At 40.3% G+C, this 19755-nt stretch overlaps 1 protein-coding gene across 5 annotated transcripts in view; it reads left to right on the top strand.

The window, feature by feature from the left end:
• Window positions 1–19755, top strand: part of mib1 (MIB E3 ubiquitin protein ligase 1) — a 60505-nt gene that overhangs the window by 18174 nt on the left and 22576 nt on the right. For all 5 annotated transcript variants that reach the window (XM_053486430.1, XM_053486429.1, XM_053486427.1 and 2 more), the window contains exons 12-13: window positions 1577–1774; window positions 1881–2032. In XM_053486430.1, the coding sequence (XP_053342405.1) occupies window positions 1577–1774; window positions 1881–2032 (350 nt within the window). The remainder of the gene's footprint in view (window positions 1–1576; window positions 1775–1880; window positions 2033–19755) is intronic.

Below are 19755 nucleotides of genomic sequence, written 5' to 3'. Positions count from 1 at the left end.
ACATTCTTCTTGAAGGGTCACATGACCAGATGAGCGATCCACTTCAGTGCGAGTTTCTACTGTTATACGAGTTTAGTCATCTATTAATCATCGTTAAAGACCAATTTTACATTACAAATTACAAAATGTAATGTTTCATAAATAAACCCAAACACAACTAATATTATGTAGCAAAAACATTGTCGCGTTGTGAGTGTATTGTTTTTCCGCCTTTGTAAATATTCCGTCTCATATTTCTGGGCTGTAAAACCGGCAACTTAAAAACACGAAGCGCTCTTTCTCCTGAACTCAGACTGTTAATCAGACAGAAAATGGCTTGAGGGTTTTAAACAGTCTTTTCCTTCTCTGAGAATGAGCATTTTGTTAAAAAACATGAGAACGTCCAATTCAGGGTTTTAACTCTTTAAGGAGGATCTATCAAAAGTAAACAAGAGTTAGAAGGAGAATTTTTATATATCCTAATAAAATAAAAAAAAAAGGCTTCAGAGGTTGAGTTGGAGTAAAAGGAGATCTCGGAGCAGGAGAGTGTTTCATCATGCAGGTAGCACATCAGCGGTTTGCTTAAAGAGGACAGAAAAGGAAGAAGCGCCGTAGGCTGGAAAGGTGAGAATTGTTATTCCGGACGGGTGATGAGCTCCGAGTTCAGGATCACTGTGTTTCCAGGATGAGAAGTACGTGTGTGTTTTGTTCTCTCAGACAATCTTGGTCTGAGCTGGGTTGTCAGTATCGAGTAAAAAAAAAAAGAAAAAAAGAAAAAAGGTTAAGCTTGATTGGCATGAAGAAAATCGTTTCTCCACATGGCCCAGAGATAAAGCAAAATTGGTTAAGTTGTCTGGGTGGGTGTGTACTCTTTCTCATCTGCCAATCAGAGCGATGTTAGCCAGTCGTTTGTCTCCATGCGTTTGTGTATGCAGAAGAGGGCAAATAGCTCTTTGTGTATTATTCTTTTAAAGCAGACAATTTAGGGAAACTAATTTATCGTGTAAGATTTGTGATGTCATAAATCACAAGGCAAATTTGCCGGTTAGTGTTTTATTTTTGTGTTTTCCTGGTTAATATGATTGTAAAACTATTTCTGTCAAGTCATGAAGTAGTGGATGTTTTAATTTATTTGTTTATTTATTTAATTTTTTTTGTGAAATTCGTTGTCTCTAAAGGTAGATAAAATATAAGAGATTGTTGGCGTCACTAGCAGATTCATGGTGTTGGTCAGACTCGCTCGCTGAGCTTATCGGGCAACAAAGCTATTATAAATACTAGCATGTAACAAACGCGTAAATCAACATATTTTTACACTAAATAAGGCAATATTAACAAACGGGCCCTCACACACTATGGCTGATGTCAAAGTGCTTGTCCCCTAAATAAAGATGTAGCACAGTAGCAATTTACGTTTTTTGATGGACACGCCCACAATAGTAGTAGTAGCTACATGCACGAACAAGAACATCTACCATCAATGCAAATGTGTACTAAGACAAATCCAACGTTTATGCAAACAGTGGCTTCTAATTCGCATAATGCAATGCAGTTGTACATTAGTTACAGAATTTTATTTTTTTTTTTTTTTTTTAAGGATAAGGACGGAGACAGGGCCGTGCATCACGCCGCGTTCGGCGACGAGGGCTCGGTCATCGAGGTCCTGCACCGGGGCGGAGCCGACCTCAACGCCAGGAACAAGCGCAGACAAACGCCGCTACACATCGCCGTCAACAAGGGGCACCTGCAGGTGGTGAAGACGCTCCTGGATTTCGGCTGCCACCCCAGCCTTCAGGTAAACCTCGCCAAAGACGGAACCTCGGTTTGCAAACGTCCCACTTAACGCTTCCACACTTTTTCTTTTTTTTACACACGACCGTGAACATCTGCACTCTCTGCAGGACTCGGAGGGAGACACGCCTCTCCACGACGCCATCAGCAAGAAGAGGGACGACATGCTGTCAGTCCTGCTAGAGGCCGGCGCCGACGTCACCATCACCAACAACAACGGCTTCAACGCCCTCCATCACGCGGCGCTGCGAGGGAACCCCAGGTACGCCCGCTTCTTTTTTTACTCTCCGAGTTTGGGATTTAGCCAAGGGTGAACCGCGGTCTATGAGCTCGGGTGTGAAAGCTGTCATGAATGCAGTGTAAATACTCTTTTTGGTTGAGCAGCAGAACGAGTCATCATAAACTTTTTAAAAACAAGCTGCCCCATGGTGTAAGCTTTCAGCCTGGGTCTGTTCTCGAAAATACTCTTCCATGTTTATCAGGAAAAAACTGATCCGGTTGCGTATTGTGATTCTTTTTTTAGTGTGGCAATTCATGTATCGTCACAATGACTCCCAAATTTTTTTAAATAATAATAATTGTTAGTTTATATAATTGCATTTGAGGTGGTAAAATGTTGCAGTTCCTTTGTTTAGAATAAAAAAAAAATAAATAACACAATGGGGATATTTATAATATTGTGATACTCAAAGAATCGCAATACAAATCAAATCAGCACAGAAATATCGAGATATTGTATCGGTTGGTCCCTGGTGATCCCCTTCTCTAGTCTTTATCCCATCCTCTCCATCAGGGTGAAACAATTTTCACCTCAACACAAAAATTGCCTCAGCATACGAAGCATTTTTGTCATACGAGCAACTAAAATAGTTGCGCGTACATTCGGGAGCTGATCGAAACCTTTTTCGCTTTAGTGAAAAGCCAAGCGAAGCGAGATTACAATTTTATTAATTTATTTTTGCATTTTGTGCAAGATTTAGTGAAGATGTAGCACCATTGGTAAAGGGAGCCGCTTGCAGATTGGTTCTTTAAAGCAGCCTGTGCCAAGAGGAATAATAAATTACGGTTAATTGAGGTTAAATGTCCTTTATATATATTTTTTTTATTTATTTACATGTCTATTCTAATTTTTTTTTATTGTTTTTATATGCAAAAATATCGTTATAGTGTTGGAAATTGGTAATATTGTAATATTTTTGGGTGGTTGGAACTGATTATCTGCATTTATATTATATCCTGTGGGGAAAACGTGTTTCACTATACGAAATTTTGCCTTAAGAACTCGCATCTGGAACAGATTAAATTTGTACACAGAGGTTCCGCTGTATCAGACGTTTCTTATTAGCAGGTCCAGTTGTTTTGTGCCTTTTATTTTTTTGTAGCTGATTAAATTCACCACAACAGAGAGCAAAGAAGGTTATGAGTAACCTGTTGTACACCGTATTCGACACGTTTCAGCAGCACTACAGCTCAGTCTCACCTCATCGCTCATTTTACCAGCTATAATCTGCTGAAAATAAATATTAAAATCGAATAAAAATCTAAATTTGTCACATAACACAACACTCAGTGAAATGATACACAGTGAAATGCGTGTATATAACTGCCCATAAAAACAGCATGTGTGATGTAAAAAGAGATTCCTGAACGATAAATAATTCACACTAGAGAGTAAAATTAAATAAAAAAATAGAATTTTCCAATAAAGGTAATATAAAAAATTTAAAAGAAAAAATGTGCAAAATTTCAAAATAGAATTAAAATTGTAAAGAAGTGTAACAGGGTATATACTGCGTATAGTATAACTTGCGCAAGTATAATTTTATGCATAAATATTTTACGGCTTGTTTGATTCAGTCGGATCAATTCTCTCTCTCTTACTTTTATTCATTTATTTTTTGTTGCTGCACAAGGCCAAGTGCGTGATTGTTTTATGGTGACCCCCGCGAGTGGTCTTGGGGTCATGACCTGCCTAAAAACCCCCACATGAATCAGAGAACAAGATAATTCAAAAGAAAATGTTCTACATATGTTAGTTTTAGGTTTAACTCCAGCTCTTTTCTGCCTCTTTATAAGTCAGACTTAATCCTGTACTGTGAAGCGTGAGAGTTTTAAAGCCTCATCCTGAGGCAGCGCTCCGTCTCCCACGTCGAGGAAATCAAATCGAATATGCCGTCTGTCCTGCTGATTGTTACGTCAGCTTGGTAAACGCGTTCAGGCGTGGGTGTTTCCACACACACACACACACTTTATGCTTTCGGTTGATTATTCCACACTAGTGATATCCTGGGATGTTTTTATTACCTCAGTGGGATGCAGTTATGGCATCTCGTAGCTAAACTTGGATAATTTTCAGCGCAGTATCCCGTTTTATTGGAATTAATTTCAAGCCCGCGTTACGGGTGGGCAGTACAGCAAAAAAATAAAAAATAAAATGCGCCGCACTTTGCCTCTGTACCTGAAGATGTTTATATGATGTGCAGCTTTCACCTGATAGCTGTTTTGTAGAAAAACTTACCAACTGAAGTGATTTGTTTATTTTTTTTTTTTACTTTGGTCAGCATTACAGAAAAGTGCTGAGGGAAATGTATGAATGTGTATGTGTTTTATTTATTTTTTTAATCAGGTTACAAGAAACATTATTTTTATCTTTATACTGCAGGATGTTGTGGATAATACGGACACTACACATGTAATTCATTAACAGACAATAATTCAATGTGAGCATTTGTTCCAACACTGATATGATATTGCACAACTGCAGTTCAACACCTTGCGATTGAGTGCAAAAGTTTGTACGATTTGTAAATCTGTACTCAAGTTCTCCGTTGCGTATTCCCTCCCACTGTGTCTTTGTTTCCCTGTGTGTGTGTGTGTGTGTTGCGGTGCCTGGTAGTCAGAGAGGTCCAGGTCCTCCCCGTGTGCCACTCTGTTTACAGTGCTGTCGCAGCGTTCGCTTCCAGCAGCCCAAACAATGCGATTAATAGCCCGTGACTTACAGCAGCGTTTGTAGCAGACCCCGCAGAGGAGTCACCGTACGCTTCACACAGTCTTTTTCTCTCTCTCTCTCTCTCTCTCTCTCTCTCTCTCTCTCTTCTATATAACTCGTCTATGAGAACGAACGGGCCAAGCTGTTTGTTATTTACCAGTCGGAGTTCCGACCTCGATCACACAGCTGCGTGCGAGCTTAGTAGGATACCAGGAAGAAAAAAAAGGCTTCTGCAGTTCGGGACTATCCTAACGCATTAGTGCTGTTCGCTTAAATACGTTTTAGTTGAACAACGAGGATGAGAAGAGATTTTGTTTGAAAACTGTGAAGTTTCCTCGAAAGACATCAAGCAGCGTCGAGTTTGTGGTCAGTGATATTGAACAACTTGTACACTGTACATATAATATAAAATAGTAAGACAAATGAAAAGTAAATGATTAAAAAGTATATAAATAAAATAAAGTAGAATTACTGTGTGTATATATTCTATATATAGTATATAATTAATATAATCATGAGAATATTAGTCAGGAGTGTGTGACAGAAAGCTCATCCTGATTCAGTTGTGCATCCAGATCTGATTTTGTGAGTGTGTGAGTGAGTGCACGCGCAACCCCCCACACTCTATAGCATCTGGCTTTTATCTCCTCTCCTCTGCGCACCAGTTTACTGCGAGACTTCTGAACCCGAGCGTGTCGCATCGTCTCTTCACTTACACTGCCTGTATAAGGCATGAAGACGTTTGTGTGTGTGTTTGTGTATGCGTGCGCTGTAAAGTGCTCTGGCTTGGCTAACTTTCTGGGATCCTTGTTTTTTTGTATTCGAAAGCTCTCCCCCAGCACACAACTGAGTTTAAAGTAAGGACAAATCAGAAAGTAATTATATTTACAAATTGTTTTATGTTTAAGAAAAAAGAAAAGCACAGGAAATGAGCTTGAAAGTTTTACGAGTTTCATTTATTAAGGAAAAGAAAAAGTGCAATAAACTATTTAATTAGGGATGTAAATTAAGGCATTTGGCAATATAACCGAAGTACCGTATTGTGATAAATTTCTGTAAAACACAATATTGCTAAAAACTGAGCAAAGTTATAGTGCCACATTTTAAAAAAATGTATTTTAAACACTTTCATTTAATGTTTGTACACTGGGGCAAGTCAAATATTTTTGCTTTCAATCACATTTTGCAGTATGTAAAACATTTTTTAAATTTAATTTTCATGAAAATTAAGCCTGGAGGGAAACAAAATTTATTATTTTTATTTTTCATTACGGATGAACAGTTTATGGTCTGAGCATTAACTTGCTTTAAATCAGTTTTTACCAAGTTTAATTGATATTCAGTTAAAAAAAGTATTGAATGAAGTATAGTAAATATAGAATAAAAATAGTTGTTAATGTATTAGTTTTTAACATTTGTAAAAAAAATAAACTAATGCTAAAAACATTTAAACTGTCTGCTTATAGTTAGGTGCTTACAAGTGGGTGAAAAAAAAGTTAACGCTAACAGAAACTGATATCACAGTTTAGACTGGTTTTAATTGTTTTTTTTTTTAAATGAGTGTACAAATACACTTGTGTACACTTGAAATAGTGGAAAAAGTTTTCATTCAAAAAATGTAAGTAAATAGACATTTTCTTTCAGTGAGCTTGCAAGAGTTTTATTGTATTAAAAAAATTAAGTAAATCTAGTTTTTTTATACGTAAAAAAGTTCATGTTTAAATAACTTGAAATACATGGAGTTTAAAAATTTATAATAAAAGAAAACTTTTGCGATCTTTAAAAAAAAAAAAAAATTCATGGTTGTCCTTTTTATGTTGCAATTCATATAGGGCAGTGAAGTTACCATATAGGAAGTTACCTAGCCTGTTTAGGGTAGTAATTTTTTTTTCCAAAAAGTGTATAGATTTTTTTAATCTTCTTTCTTTAAATAAAGATAAAGTTAAAAGCACATTATCTTGGAAATAATTGTGCAAATATATCAAACGTTGTTCTTTGCCTAATTAATTTGTTTTAAATGAATTGGTTTCAAGTGCAATATTGCAAAAAATTCTAAATGTTTAAAAATATAGTTTAATGTTCTTGAAAATAAATTGATACTGAAAAGAACAAAATAATTAGCATTTTGCATCAGACTTTTTAATTTCTTTGTAATTAACTGTAATTATCAGCATACACACTACAGGGCAGAAAAGTGTATCATGACATGATTCATTCAAATAGCAATTTTATATAAACAAAGTGCCTAGCCTTGACATAAAGCAAACATTGCAGTAAATGAAAATGCCACCATTTTAGGAGAACCAGGCCCGTTCCTGTTGTCATCAAAGCATAGCTACAGCTGGTTGAAGGGGACCAAATCCATTGAAGATGTGATTTGGTTCCATTTTACCAGCTTTAGCAAAGCATTGGGCATCTCTGAGCGAAGGGGGGGGAAAGGATGGTCAGGCGGTCCAGCTCGGAGACGACAGAAACTCCTGTGGAAAGATTTCACTTAATCGTTACTCAAGGGATCTGCTCCACCTCTGTCTGAACATGCGACAGGATTGTGTTATTGACTTCCCACTACATCTAAACATCTCTACACCCTCTGGCAAGCCACCGCCCCCGTTTACTTTGCTATTTGCCAAGGAAGAAAAACCGGGCCTAGAGAAAAGGGTAGTAATAATAATCTGTCCTGGTACACTTGAGCCATGTCAGGGAGTCATGTAGCAATTACAGCAGCTGATGGATGGGGCCTGGTGTCGCTCTGGCGTCCGTCACGTGTCCTAGTGACAGTCACGCCATTCTCTACTTCTAGCCACACCAGTGTCCCAGGGTGCACCGCGGAGCATTTAAGCGTTTTCCAGCTTAATTGCGAAGAGTCAGGAAGAAAAGTGCTCCTCAGAGAGTTGTACCGGTTTTAGCAAACAAACACTGATATTTGCACGTTCAAGGCGAAAGTTTCAGCACTGTCAGGGAAAACACTTACTTTTAAAAGCATGTCCTTAACATGGCACTGGTTAAGCATCAGGCGGTGAGATGCTATTTACAACGCAGATTCCCCCTCCTCGCTCGGCGGCATCCCAGGCAACTTTCGAACCCCCAAACATCCAGGCCATAAGTGGGCAAAAGCTAAGGACGGCAGCTGAAGGTTTTATAATGTCAGCATCTGCTGTGGATGTCAGTCAGACTAAGGGGAGGTTAAGGGAGGGCTGGGGTGAGGAGGAGGGGGTAGAGGGATCACAGATACACCAGCGACAGTGGTGACCCAACGGCACTAATTTGGAAACAGCAAAGTACCACAGTGACCAAACAGGCGAGTGAGTGACAGAAAAAGAAACGGCCTGCTTTCTGTCTAAAACACAATCAGGGGCTTTAAACTCGGCCTGAAAATCCTCCTTTATTATCTTGCCTGCTATTTGACGCCAACACAATTAAAGCTGCTCACTTTCGTGGTATGTATCTTTATAGATCAAATATGTGACAACCCCGTGTCGAGGACGACGACATAAAGTTTCAAGGACGGTTGCGCAGTCCTGGCATCGTCTAGGAATATTAACACGGAACGTTAATCGCAGAACGCGTAGTCCCCTTAACACGCCTCATCTTCGCTGACGGCTCGAAATCCCTGCTTTGTCACGTTTCCATGCCCTAATCTGACTTCTGTGGACCATCAAAGCTTTTGGCAAAGCATGCAGATGTAAACAAACCTGATCAACGAGATCCCACTAAGCAGCGTACATTTAATTTTTCCCTTTGGAAGTGTCACCTTAGAAATTTCCTTCCATTGGTCCCCCCTCCCCCAAAAGTGCTTTGAAAAAGATTACGGCATTAATCATTCAGCCGTAGAAGAGGCACCGGCTGCGATGGTTCTGGCAACTGTTCAAGGCCTGTATTGCAGCAAATTGTCAATCGCTGCCTTTCTGGTGATCTTTAAGGCGGTGGTGGTGACCTGTCCAAAATCAGCCACATAAAACAAAATGCTAGCGGCCTTGCTCTAGTTATCTAGCATGCAAATTGCTCTCTTAGGGAGGGGCACGATTGGACTTGCTGGCGAAATCTCAGAAAGGGAGCAGTGACTTCTTCCGGACTACGTGCTGCAGTCAGCCTCTGCATCTCAGCAACCAAGCGACACACCAGCGAAAGTCTGACCGACATACTTACCTGTAATAATTTGGAGATTAGCACCTGACCGAGAATACATACTTCTTTACATTCCATAGCTGTCATATGTTCATATGGGCACATAAAGAAGTATGTACACCAAGCAGGTAACCCCTGAAGCCAAGCTCAGCATCCTTACCTTTTTTGGTTTGCTCTGGTAACATCGGAGAGACGATACACAAGCAGAAACATTTGTGTCCAGAAGCGCAGTTCTTCCCACCCACCCTTCCTCTACTCTGCACTGTGCAATCTTACGGCAATACTCCCTCTATAACGTAAGGTGACTTTGAGCAGTGCTTTAAAATAGACCTGCCGGCTTGTTCTCACCCCAACCCGTCAGAACTGGCTGTTCTCACCAGCATACATTAAGCGTGTCCGGGTCCACACAGTGCCGTCTGCTCCAGTGACCCTGGCTGTCCTCTAGAGAACTGAGAGGATCCACAGGGGAAAAAAAAAACTGCAAAGAACAGCAGCACCCGTGACTTCTGACGCCAAATGAAAAGGTTATTACAATCTTTTGCCCTAAAAACAAAAAGGAATGACACAAGGCATTGTGCGGTTGCCGTTTAGTTCCTGTACTCCTTTAGGGAAAGGCATTGTAAAATCCTGGAAATTAAGTCACACTCAGTCCTTCATACCCATATTTCATCACCATGGAGCCGTCTGACCACATCCACTAGTCGTCTATCAATCCTGTTGCTGATGTTTGAAAACGAGGTTGATCCAAGTGGAACAGGAAGCTATTGTGACCAGGATTTGGGCTTTAGGTACACAAATGAGGCCAGAGGTCACATGCAAGGGCTAATGCCCACTCAGCAGTTGCGGATTGGTCCTGGTGCACTTAGTTTTTTTTTTTTTTCTTCTTTTCTTTCTTTTTTTTTTAAGCCCTTCCCATTTTCCTACAGCGCACTTTTTTTATTCGTGTCCCATTTTATCTTCTGACTGCATGCAGTGGTTCAACTCAGAGGATGCTAGAGATCAATACTGGTTTGCATGCTAGCGTGAAATGTTCAGTCACCCTCTAATGAATCTTTGCTCCAGCTCAACACATTCCACAAGTCAACGCCGCCCCTGTTTCACCCCTCTCCCTATCCCTGACTCCCTCCCTCCCTACCTCCCTCTCTGCCGAAGCCCTATCGGACGCAAGGCCGGGAGGACAGGACGAAGGTGGAAAAATAACAGAAGGGCACTTAGACGTGCTATTCTGGGCACCGGTGGAAATCCTGGACGAGTTCTCGTGCTCGACAGAGTTGGATATGTTGGCGTCGCATGACTGAACGCGACCTGTGAATGGTCGGCTGCCGATGACGCCACTATTTTTGAAAGAGGGTTGGACGCAAAGGCCCTGGGGCGAGTTATGACGTCCCATTTAGGAAATGTCACAGAGATCCGAGAGGTCCAATGTGGGAGGGCGCTCTTTGGGTTTTAAGGCCTCATGGCGTTGTTGCAAGCAAAAATAAAAAAATAAAAAATTTGGGGTGTTTCCTCTGTGGGTAGCCAGTGGGGGAAGTTGAGGTGGTGGTGCTGCAGCATGCACAAAAAAGGGGGTTGTTATCCTGACAGTCATCAGTTTAACGCTTTGACACAAATACCCAGGAGCCACCCTGTGAAAACATCCCACACCTCCACCACCCAGGCGAATTAATACGGCACCACCGTCAATTCCGTCAATCCGAATCTCAACCCCCCACCTCGCGTCCTACAGTGACACCAATGTGTCTTGATCAGGAGCTATCCAGATAACATAAACCTTTCGCCCTACCGTAATGGAAAGAGTCCAGGAAGTCCCAGTAAGATTCCAGAAATGGAAGGTGGCTGCTACAGATAAAATATATATATATATAAAAAAAAAATCAAATATAGCACCGCTATTTTAAAGGTGTGTCAGTGCCCCAGAAGGAAACTATATTCCATTTTGAAGTACAGGCAAAGTAGAAAAGTCCAAAGTCCAGAAAAAAAAACTGTTCCTTAAAGAAGGATGGATTGAAATTAAAAAGTCCTTTATTATTAAATATCATTTGCACTGCAGCCATAAGTGGCTAATGAGCTAGAGAGCAGGCTGTGCTGCAGCAGTCTGCTTGCCTGGGCAGCGCTGGAATTGCGAGAGAGAGAGAGAGGCAGGGAGGGAGGATGAGAGAGAGAGAGAGAGAGAGAGAGTGAGAGAGAGGAAATCCATGTGGACAGTAGCAACTTTCCCCCCAGTTCCAGCATCACCTGCTTCCGTATCGCTTTTTCCTGCAAAAGGTTGAGTCGCGGGAGCATCCCACCGAGATGCAGGCACTTCATCTGATAGAGGCAGCGCTGCTGCTACTGCTGCAGAACGGTAAATTCTACTCTTCCTGCATGCATGCATGCACGCACACACCCAATCTGACGCTTTAGAGAGAGAAAGGGGGGAAAAAGACGTCAATGCGGATTGTCCGGCTTCGGGATGCAAAGTCTCACTCAGGGGGGAGGACGTATGGAGCACGGAGCATATATTACCTGGCAGCGCACTTTCCCCCGGCTCTCCACTCCTCTCTCTTTTCGCTTTTTTTTTTTTTTTCCCCCTTTACTGCTCGAGAAGCTGTAATGACCTCCGGCGTAGTTCTTCCAGATGCTGCAGCCATCGGATGCCGACTCGCTGAATCAGCTGCTCTAACCAGGGGGTGGGGTTGAAGGGGGTATAGAGTGAGAGTGTGCTAGAGAGAGAGAGAGAGAGAGAGTGTAAGTCTAGTATGGGAGGAGGGGAGCAAGGGAGCATTGAAGCTGGAGATAGAACAAGGCACCCTTACCTTTAGGAGGGGATAGGCGTCATGCTGACACGAGAAGCTGCTGTTGCTACTCTAAAGCCAGGCAGACATAATTGCAGCACTTTTACATTCGTCTTCCGTATATGTGTGTGTTTGTGTGTGTGTGTTCATGTTCACGAGCATCAGGAGATTCTGTCAAGATCTCAAATACGGCCCATGCTCCAGTTTTGGATCTTGCATATCTGTTCTAGTTTTTATTAACAAATATTTAAGTCTCAGAATTTATTTATTTCTCCCACTCCAAATCTCTTGAAGGTTTAAAAAAAATAATAATAATCTCCTTTTTTACAAATATAAGTGCTTCTGATTAGTATTCAAGGAGTTGCTCGCCGTGACCTGCTGCTAAGTCTTTTACGACGACTCAGAGAAAACATATCAAAGGTGAGCCAAGGATCTAGAATCAAGAATCTCCGTTACAGATCCGTTTCCTAACAGGGCAAAAGGTCAAAGATCAGGGTTGAGGTGGACCACAGCGGTAAAACCGTTAACACTTTAAAGGGTGAGGAATAAAAAAAAAAAACCCGCTCACATCAGTCACCAGGCTCCTTTCTCTCTTGGGTCTCGCTCATCTCCCTGTGACCATATTTAGTCAAGCGGTGCAAAAAATAACCCCCCTCCTCCACACTCCAGAGAAGTCCCCCCTTCCCCCCCACCCCACCCCAACCTCTTTTTTTTTTTTTTTTTTTCCCCCCCATCTCCTCCTTGTTCACACCACCACCACCACCTCCTCCTCCTCCACAGTGGTGCACGAGCTCCTGGAAGCCTCCCATCCGATGTTCCACCTATCGATTGTGCATCCTGCAAGGCAAGCTCGGCTGCATTATCGCAAAGGACCTGCTCGCCTGGCTGCCATTCGCTGCTCTATTTTTAGTCCTGCCAAATAAAGTGGTCTCTTCATGGTCCCGCTTGTGTTTCGCTTGCTCGCTCGCTCCCTCCCCCCCCCCCTCCTGCGCTTCTCAATAGTTTCCTCCCTCCTTTTTTTGGCATCTTTTGAACCCCAGCACTCACACACACACACCACTTCTCTCTCTCTCTCTCTCTCGCTCTCTCTCTCTCGCTCTCTCTGTGTGTATTAAATAGTGCCGGAACACACTGCATATGGTACAGTAGATCTTGCCTCTGCTTACCTCTATACTTAGTAACGTGCACAGTTGGGTGTGGAAGAGCAAGGCGTGAGAAATTTGCATCCAGGATCGTACGAGTACTAAAGAGCGACATGGACTCCATACTTTATCACAAACGAACGCTCACAACTTGGACCATATAATTTGGCTCAGCTCTGCGGCAGAGGCGAACATTACCTCAGCCATTCAGATCCTCCGTTTTTTTTTTTTTTTTTTGAGCAGTCATCAGTGCATGAAGTTCTAAATCTACTTAATTAATTATAGTCCTAGCCTACACAGTTTTCAGCTCCCAAAGCCCGTTTGTTTGCATGCAGCCTTAACAGTCCTTAAACCTGACTGATATCACGAGTTAAATAAATATTAGCGTACACCTAAGGCCAAGCCGAATGAAATTTTTCAGATCGAATGTGTTACCTAGACGAATAATAGTCGTGTCAACATTTATGTACCATTGGTTTCTCTTTCCGAATCATTACGTCCAGTTCGCGCATTTGCGTCATGATGTAAAACAGTCGGATAAGAGATTTCTAAATTGGGTTTGGATGCTAAATAATAGGGGTTTTTATATGCTTCTCGTGTTGTCCTCAGATAACAGTGTGTAATAATTAATATCGGTAATATCCGAAGAGGAAAGCACACTATTCGGGTTTTCATGCCTTTTTAATATTGTTGTAAATTATGATACTATTTTGGGAAATGCACGCAACTAAAATCTGTGGAAGAAAAAATTCCAATTAGCAGGAGTCATAACGAGAGAATTATTAAACAATCAATTGCTTAAAAGTAAACTAACAACCGATAATGTAATTATATTTTGCATAATATTTTTCACGTGTTTCACGCAGCTATTAGCGTATTGGCAGTTTAATATTAAATCTTTATTTTTTTTTTAAATAAGGACTGAGTTAATAAAAAAATATATTATTATTATTATTAATTTATTTCTTTTTTATGTGCTTTTATATCATTAACTAAGGTGTTGGGATTGTGGCATTAGAACGTACAGAAATTTAAAACTGACAAAAAAAAAAAGGTTTTATAACCGTTAATAGCTGGTAATTAATCCAGCGTCGACCAACATTTTTTTTTCCTAACCATTGGTTAAAAAAAATTGCAAACCCTTGTGTGGAGACACAACCAAAAATAAGTGTATGTGCGAGGTATGTAAAAAGTATGATATTACATTGTGTGTGTGTATAAAAAGACAATCCGGATTAAGACACGCCCACTTAAGGTTTACATGCAAATATTTAAAGCAATAATCAGTTTCAGATAGTGATAGTGTGAATTATTAGTTGCACTCCAGCTTCCCGTTAGAGACCCATTATCTATAAGCTAATCCTATAATTAGCATCGACGTGATGTAGCGTCTGCGCACCAATCCAAATGACTTAATTGCCGCGCTTTATTATTCAGATCGGGTTTGTTTTGCTCTTTCCTATTCCCCTCGTATTGTGTGAAGTGCAATTCAATTACGGTGTTGTCAGCCCTAATATATAGCCATTCGATTACTCGGTATTTATGGGTCGTACAAGGATTGACTACGTGCCAGGTGTAATGCACTCGCCCTGACTAATGCATCTCCGCCGCTAGACACAATCAAACAAACCACAACATTTTCACCAACTCTGTTTCGGGCTTCGACTCTCCCCGTCTGATCCGTCGTGCTTCAGTCATCATCAGTGTAGCGTTAGCTTACAGTTTGGTCTCTTTTTCAGGACAGAGCGTTGAGCTCAAATGCGATCGGTTGCAACCTAGTCTCATTTCCTGATGGGCTCTAACACCGCCAATCAATCTCCCGAATCCTTACGGTTCAGCCGAGGAGTCGGTCAATAACGAGAAGAACCACGGAAGGACGTGTCGAAGGAACTTTACGCTTTGTGTTCACTTTCTGGAAATTGCATCGTGATTTCATAACGTTACAGCAGTGTGGTATCTTTAAGTGTGAGCAGAAATGTGTGTGTGTGTGTGTATACAGTATTTATATATGGCGGAGCAAAATAACTGGTTAAATAAATAAACTAATTCTAATCATTTGATGATAAATGGTGTTTGTGAAACTGTGGTATAGGAGCAATATCGCACTCGAGGTCTTGCTGTTGTACTGAATATTAGCACAAGTGAGTCATGCTGATATCGAGCACAACAGCACTCCCTCGTGTATGATATTGCTTAATTAATGTCACATTTATTAGAGCGTAGATGACATCAGTATAAAAAACCTGACTGTTAAAAGGGCGGGGCAACATTTGGCATTGCTGTCGCCTGGTATAATGTCCCAAAGCCTATACAAAAACTGTCCTCTCGTCTTCTATCCGTTTTCGCATAATATACACAACACTACATTTAATAATAATTGTGATCACAATGTGTCAAAATAATCAGTTTATTTATTTATTTATTTATCTCGTATTAATTAAAGTGTTCAGCCCTAGTGCAATAAGTTAGAAAGTAAATCGATGTAGATTTGCAAATATTATTCTCACCTTCGTTAATGCATTTGTGTACACTTTGTGAAATTTATTACAAAAAAATAAAGGTTAAAACCTTTTTTTTTTTTTTTTTTTTTTTTTTAAATAAAGCTTGACCTAGATCATTAGCAGTCTTTTGAAACATTCCTAAAATTCCTACAACTTAACTTGGTGTAACGTACTTTACAAAAGTAAGTAATTTTTCACGGAGTCGTACTAATATTATAATAGCTAATAATAGCTAAAGGTCTGTTTGTTAGACTGAAGTGAAGAGAAATAAATTTTCACATTAATGAAATAATGAAATCTACATTTTTAAGCTTACACATGACATGCCAATAAAGTTCTCAAAATGCAAGATGGTGCCAGTCATAATTTAGGGATTGCGCCTAAAAGCATTCCTTCTGTTTTAAGCAGGGGTTTTTAATTTCTCTGACTCTCCAGGTGGAGAAGGATAAATGACTTCCTTAATGTTATTGGTTGCTGATTCATTTTGGCTTGGCACTCTCCCTTTTTTTTTTTTTTTTTTTTGTCAGGTTTTTCTTTTCCCTCTCAACCGATCTGTCTGGGGGCCAATTCACATTTAGATGAGATTGCGATACAGTAAGACCAGCATCCACAATCTTTCCCTTTTCCCCCATTTCCCCGTCTTGGCATGGTGCACTTTCGAACTCGCTGCAAGCCCTATTACTTCCGAGCGCTTGTGACACGAGGCTTCTTGAGTAGTCACTCGGTACGCTCATTCTCCCTTAAAGCTTTCTATCATCGGGTGGCTGAAGCTGCTGAGCGGCACGCAGCATAAAAGTGATTTATTGCAGGCCACCCCGAGTCGCGTTAGGGGGAAGCCGATCTCCGAGCTTACAGTTCGTCCCTCACGGCCGCAGCTCCACCTCCATTCTTCAATCACCTGCATCGTATCTTTATATATCTAACATCTGCCGTAAGAGACATTAAATCAGGCTACGTGGTCCTCCTCATGACTCTGAATGTCATCACGTGCAACCAAAGAACGTCTTCTGTAATGTGTAAGGAGATTTCATTTGGTCAGTCCGATTGGATTGTCCGTGCCGGATTTATTCTCTCAATTTGGTTTCATCACAGCGTATACATACTGACAGCTCGCACCCATTAATAATTCATCGCTGCTCATGGTTAAAGTGGCATTTGCTTCTTCTTTTTAATGGTGAGCCCACAGCTTGACTCGACTTCAGGGGGTACGTGGAGCGTCTGGTAACCTTTGGACGCTTTTCTGGTCACAAGCTTTCAGGAATATACTGTAGTAGTTATCTCTATACAAGAAAAGGTTCATTCTGTTTTTGGCTTTGTTAGTTAGAAAACAGCAGTAAAACTGTGATTGAACCAGTTAATAGTTTTGCAGGTCTGTTCAATTCATTGAACTGATTTTACAATTTAAATTTAGATAAACAAACATAAACACAAAAATTAAATGGTCTAAAATTGACAAATTCCTTAAAAACGGAAAAGTTGTTTCATCACCGTCACCTACAGGACTGGAGTGTGGTGCAGATAATCGCTTTGTACCAGAAGTGACACCCAAACTACAGTAAGTCCCCAACTTACTAACAAGTTCAGTTCCATGAGAACGTCCGTAAGTCGGATTTGTTCATGAGTACGACAGTGTGAGTCTTGTACACCTTTCACACAAATATAAAATGTAAAGCGCAAAAAAAAAAAAAAAAAAAAACCTGCGCGCACACAGATATACTGGACTTTGGACATTTTATACATTCAGTTACACACTGAAAATACTGTATTTAATTGGTATCTGGTGCACTGCAGTGTCTAATTTTTGTACAATACACATGAGCTACTTCGGCAATTAGTTCACCTTCATGGATGTTCGTAATGCGAGGTCCATTCGTGAGAATTGTAACTCGAGTGTTTGTAAGTCAAGGACAACACAAGTTACACAGCATTTTATTGGTCGGTATTTTTTACTACTTTAAAACCTCTTAAGGAAGACAGCAGCTTCAGACAAATCCGACAATTAACATTAGCACTAGTGCAGCGAATCAAGTTGCAATTCAAATACAAACAAATACAGTCGACCCTTGAGCCATGAGGTATTCTAGCATGGTTGGCAACAAAAAGTATATTTTTAAAATTAATTCATTCATTTAAAAAGGGGCTTCATTAGGAATAGGATTCATCAGAGACGAGCCGATACAATATATTACGATACCTAGACAGTGATACGGTTGGCTATTCTGTACCTTTTTCTATAAATAAAAACCTAATCAATATGTTTAGATTTTATTAGTAAGGAATTTGCTCCTGATTTTGCTCTTGTCTGCGAATGCGTAAATAGTTTACAGCGCGCCACCTGTACGTTTATAAAGGAACAGCGATATTTCACCACCTCAAATCCAAGCATGTGTAAATTACAAAATAATAATAATAATATAAAAATCGACTTCGAGTATGAAAGCAGATCTTGTGACTTATTTCTCTGACAAACACCAGGTTTGTCCAATTTGGACTGGATTAGTTTTACATGGGGAGACGGGATAATTGTTACTGGTGTAGATCTGGGATTTTAATCTTTGTTCAAAAACAAAGGCAAAACATTTTGTCATATCCTGTAGGATGATGTTTTTTTTGCTTTGATCTTCATATATAAAGAAACTCCAGGAATTACTTGCTCTTTGACGTTTTTTTTTTTATTTAATTTTTTTAACAAAGCCAAAACAAATTTGTGGTTTTAAAACACACAAAAAAATCTAGTTGACATTAAAAATAAATAACTAAATCCCCTGTGTACTACTTACAAGTCATTGTTTTGTTCTTTATTATTAAATTTATTATATAGTACATAAACACAATTTTCTGCGGTGATCGTGCGTACACATGCTCATCCCTTTAAGACGTCTACGATGTCCTCAGCGTTAGCTGTCCGATACACGTCCAAAAATCATATCCGCATTCGATTAGCACTTACAGCCGTTGCTTTTCATCACAACTCCAAAATACATTTCCATCACTTTTCATCTCTCTGGTAAAAAAAAAAAAAAAAAAATGCACATTCCAACCTTTCCCCTGCAAAACATACGTCCACCAAGACTAGGACAAAGGACTCATCAGTCCAGCAAGCCTCCACCGGAGCCGCTTAGAGTTTTTGCTTCCTCTTGGTTTGGGTGCAGACTCTGGGTCTGTGCCAAGCGTTTCACTCGTCTTTTGTAATTCCTAGAGACGCGACTGTACACAACGGCTAAGTCGAGCCGAGCAAGAAGCAGCAGGCCGGAGTTGGAGGAAGACCAAAAATGCTTCTCGCACAGTTTGTTTGTCTTCACTGGAACTATGCGTCGTTTTCCAGAACAGACTGTAAAGCTTTCGGTTATGAGAACCATGTGAATCAATTGGTATAAGTTTGACCGAAGTGATGAAACTGATTGTGGTGAAGGTGATTTATTATTTATCTGATCCGGTTTACCACCATGATGGAAAGTACGCTTGTAGTGTGATAAAGATTATACTAAAACTTTACAAGCTTGTGTAATGAGCGGGTTTGAGACCAATTCAGTCACAGAAAAAAGCTGATCTGAGGCTTTTCAAAGCGTGCATTTTTGGATAACGTAGTGCCTTTAAAATGTGTTTCCGTTGCACCATTCGGAAGCTTGCGCACTCGGGACAGAATCGTTTATTATTTGTGGCCGATCGGCTACGGCTGATCAAGATGAAAAGCACCCAGTTCCGGTCACGGGCTGATCGACCTGTGCGTCTCTATTATAAATGTAATAAATCAATGTGGCGATACAAAAGAATCACAATTACAATAACTGAATGTTTGTTTTTTTTTCTTCTTTGTTTTCTTGTACAAAAAAACTATCTCTAGTAAACATGATACCTACTTTGGATTGGGGCATTTTTTTTATTTTTAGTTATGTATATATTTATTTTTTTATTTATTCGAAGTTTAGCATGTTTGTACCATCATGATGTCAAATACACACACACACATGTATCTTTTGCACAAATCTAGCTAGCACAAATAACATTACCTAGATACAGTATGTTTTGTCCTTTAGTCCGAGATGTCAGCTGCATACGTATTCTGCTCAGGTGGACTCGCTCGACTCGCTCACGGTCGGTAAACGAGTTGGAAACGAAGTGATTTAAAGACCAGGATTTATAACCTCGCTACATATCAGCAAAGAGACCGCTCTATTCCTCCACGTCGGCGGAGCTGCAGCCGACCACCGATCGAAGACTCTAGTCCAAGGCATCGGATTCTCCATCACACAAAGACGATAATTCTCCACTTTACATTTTATCTCCCTGCCACGCTTTATCCTTCAGCATTAGTTTTTAGTCCTCAGCTTTAACTTCAACCTGGAGAAGATTCAAGTCAAACGCATCCGAACGTTATTTTTTTTTTAACAGCCGAATATTAAAGTGTCCATTAAATAGCGTTGCTCTGATGCGTATTTAAAACCGAGGGGTGG

This window comes from Clarias gariepinus, chromosome 25, assembly GCF_024256425.1.
Source record: "Clarias gariepinus isolate MV-2021 ecotype Netherlands chromosome 25, CGAR_prim_01v2, whole genome shotgun sequence".
NCBI classification, from domain to species: Eukaryota; Metazoa; Chordata; class Actinopteri; order Siluriformes; family Clariidae; genus Clarias; species Clarias gariepinus.
Note: the sequence above shows the minus strand (reverse complement) of the source record. Positions and strands in the feature narration are given on the sequence as shown.